At 37.1% G+C, this 3,242-nt stretch overlaps 1 protein-coding gene across 1 annotated transcript; it reads left to right on the top strand.

Moving 5' to 3' along the window:
• Nucleotides 1-282: 282 nt before the first annotated feature.
• LOC142166059 (uncharacterized) lies at nt 283-789 on the top strand. The gene has a single exon (XM_075224472.1). It carries the CDS (start codon nt 283-285, stop codon nt 787-789), a length of 507 nt encoding a protein of 168 aa, XP_075080573.1.
• Nucleotides 790-3,242: the final 2,453 nt, after the last annotated feature.

The following is a 3,242-nucleotide window of genomic DNA, read 5'->3' as shown; positions in this document are numbered from 1 at the left end:
GGGCCTCCTTATCCGTCTGCCCAATATCCAGTCCAATAGAAGAGAATAGAAGAAAGACAACAGCTGAAAATTTTATTCTTTGTTTGTTATAGACTAGCCAATACAATAAGGACACATAAGATAGTTAGTTATGCACAGATTCTTTTCATTTTGTATTTATACACAGTCCTTGTACAGCAAAATCAGATTGAATATACAGAAAAGAAAAATTCTCTAAAATTGTTCTTCTATTTCATCATGGTATCAGAGCAGGTTTGATCTGCTATAGATTCACACTACATCATGGCAACTGAAAGTCAGCCCAGCGATTTGTTGAATTCATCTACTCCTGCTACTGGAGTTTCTGTAGCTACAGGATCTACTATTTCTGGTGTTGTTGATTCAGCACATCATTATTACCTCCATCCTTCAGATTATCCTGGTATGAGCCTCGTTTCTTCTACATTTGATGGCAGAGGTTATGGAGGATGGAGAAGAGCAATAGTGATAGCATTATCTGCTAAGAATAAGCTAGGGTTCATTGATGGAACCCTAGTTGTTCCTGCTGCTGATTCAGGTCTTCAAAGAGCTTGGGCACGTTGCAATGATATGGTCCTTTCTTGGCTTCTCAACTCACTCTCCAAAGAAATAGCAGAAAGTGTGTTGTATTCACAAAGTGCTAAAGACCTTTGGGCTGACCTGAAAGATAGATTTGGTCAGACAAATAGTGCTAAACTCTTCAGCTGCAAAAGGAGCTACGTGTTGTGGTGCAGGGAAATTCTAGTGTTACAACTTATTTTACTAAGATGAAGAGCTTGTGGGATGAGCTTGATGCTCTTAACACTTTTTCAGCTTGTATCTGTGACTATGATTGTAGAGCTAAAATAAAGAACCATAAAGCTCATCAAGATGAAAGGTTGTTGCAGTCTCTTATGGGGTTAAATGAGTGCTTCATAGGAGTAAGAAGTAACATACTGTTATCTTCTCCTCTGCACACCATTGGACAGGCATACTCCTTAGTGATCCAAGATGAAAAGCAGAGGGAGATTCATGCAACCCCTACTTATCCAGGAGAATCTACTTCTTTCATTGCTGCTAATCAGTGAGGAAGGGGGAAGATACACAATGAACACAGAGGTCAAAAAGGTATGCTTGATTCTAAAAAGGTTTCAACCATTTGTGCCTACTGTAAGAAGCCAGGACATACCATAGACAAGTGTTATAGGATCCATGATTTTCCAACAGATTTTAAGTTTACAAGACAGAAGAAGTTCCAAGGTCCAATACAAGCGAACAATTCTCTTAATGCAGTTGATGAAAGTGAACAGGTAATTAGTGTTTTAGAGACAAAATCACTCTCCTAAGAAAATGTAGCTCAGCTACTCCAGCTCCTTCAACAAGTTAAGCTTGGACAACAGGTGGCAAGAACTTCTTCTGATGCTTTTGCAAATGCTAATTGTGCTAGTATACCTTCCTTCTTTAATTCTCCTGCTTGTTTCATTAAAATCAGTAGTCAGTCTTGGATATAAGACAGTGGAACCTCAGAACATATGACCTACAACAGAAAATTTTTCTATGTCCTTAAACCTTTAATCAAGCCTAGAATTGTTAACTTGCCAAATTCTCAAAAGGTTCTGGCAACTAACTATGGTTCAATCATTATGTTTTCTAATCTAATACTTCAAAATGTTCTCTATATTCTATCTTTCAAATATAATCTTTTATTTGTTCACAAGTTATGTAAACAGTTAAAATATCCACTCTATTTTATTTTTTCTTCATGTTTTCTGTAAGGCCCTTCACTGAAGAACCCTCTGGAGATTGGTAAGGAGAAGGCATGACTCTACATCCTTCAATCAAGGCCAACAACAGCCATTCCCAGAATTTTATCCAAGTCTAGCAATAGTTTTCTTTCTAGCCGGAAGCTTAATCTAGGACAATATGTATCTATTTTACATTCCTATTTTAGTTCTATTTTCAATGTTAAAGATAAGCTATGGTACTATAGATTAGGCCATATGCTTTTTAGTAATATGAGAAAACATTTATGATATTCCTATTTTTGTTTCATCCAAGTCTTATACTCCTTGTGTTGTTTGTCCTATGGCAAGACAATCAAGACTCCCATTTTCCACAAGCAGCATTAACACAAAGCACATTTTTGAATTAATTCATATTGATACATGGGGCCCTTATAATAAACCTACTTATGATGGCTTTAAATATTTCCTAACTATTGTGGATGACTATAGTAGAGGTACATGGACCTACTTATTGAGCAACAAATCAAATGTCTTTTCAATCTTAAAATCATTCTTGGCGTAGAAAGGCAGTTTCATACAAAGGTTAAGGCCATTAGATTAGATAATGCCTTTGAGTTAGGAAGTGGGACTGCCCAGTCAGATTTTTTTCTTTCCCAAGGAATTATACATCAGACTGCTTGTATTGCCTCTCCACAATAAAATGGAGTTGTGGAGAGAAAACACAAGCATTTGTTGGAGACTTCTAGAGCTCTACTCTTTCAGTCCAATTTACCTATTTCTTACTAAGGTGAATGTCTTTTAACAACAACTTATCTCATTAATAGGTTTCCCTCAAGAGTTCTTCATTTTAAAACACCTTATGAGGTTCTTTTTCATTCTAGACCAGATTACACAAAGTTAAAATGTTTTGGATGTCTGTGTTTTGTCTCTACTCCTTCCATCCATAGAACAAAGTTTCAACCTAGGGCCATACCATGTGTATTTCTGGGTATCCACAAGGTAAAAGAGGTTACAAATTCCTGAACCTCAAAACTTTGAAGCCTTTTATCTCTAGAGATGTTGTTTTTCATGAGGAAGTTTATCCCTTCTCTTCTAAACTACCTCAACATTCTCCAGATTCTTTCCTGCCTCTCTCACCTTTACCTAATTCCACCAGTGGTGTTCTTGACTCAATCCCAGAAAATCACCAGCTAATGATAATGCAACCCCCTTTCTCCTACCTACATCTCTCACCCTACATCTCCTTCTCCCATTCTTTTATCTCATATTACTGCTCCCTCACTCACACCTTCCCAACTTCAGCATTCTCATGTTCCCACTGCCTCACCTTCTACATCTGAACCTATGATAAACAATTTGATTAGAAAGTCATCTAGACCTCATAACCCTCTAGTTTTCTCAAAGATAACATTTGTAATGCTATTCAACTTACAGATGTTAGCACTGCCTGTTTTCTCTCCCCTATTACACCTCCTAGTTTTCCTTTCTCTGGGCTCTCTA

The sequence above is a fragment of the Nicotiana tabacum genome, chromosome 11 (assembly GCF_000715075.1).
Source record: "Nicotiana tabacum cultivar K326 chromosome 11, ASM71507v2, whole genome shotgun sequence".
Classification (NCBI taxonomy): Eukaryota; Viridiplantae; Streptophyta; class Magnoliopsida; order Solanales; family Solanaceae; genus Nicotiana; species Nicotiana tabacum.
The sequence above is the reverse complement of the archived record's forward strand: the minus strand, read 5'-3'. Positions and strand labels throughout refer to the sequence as shown.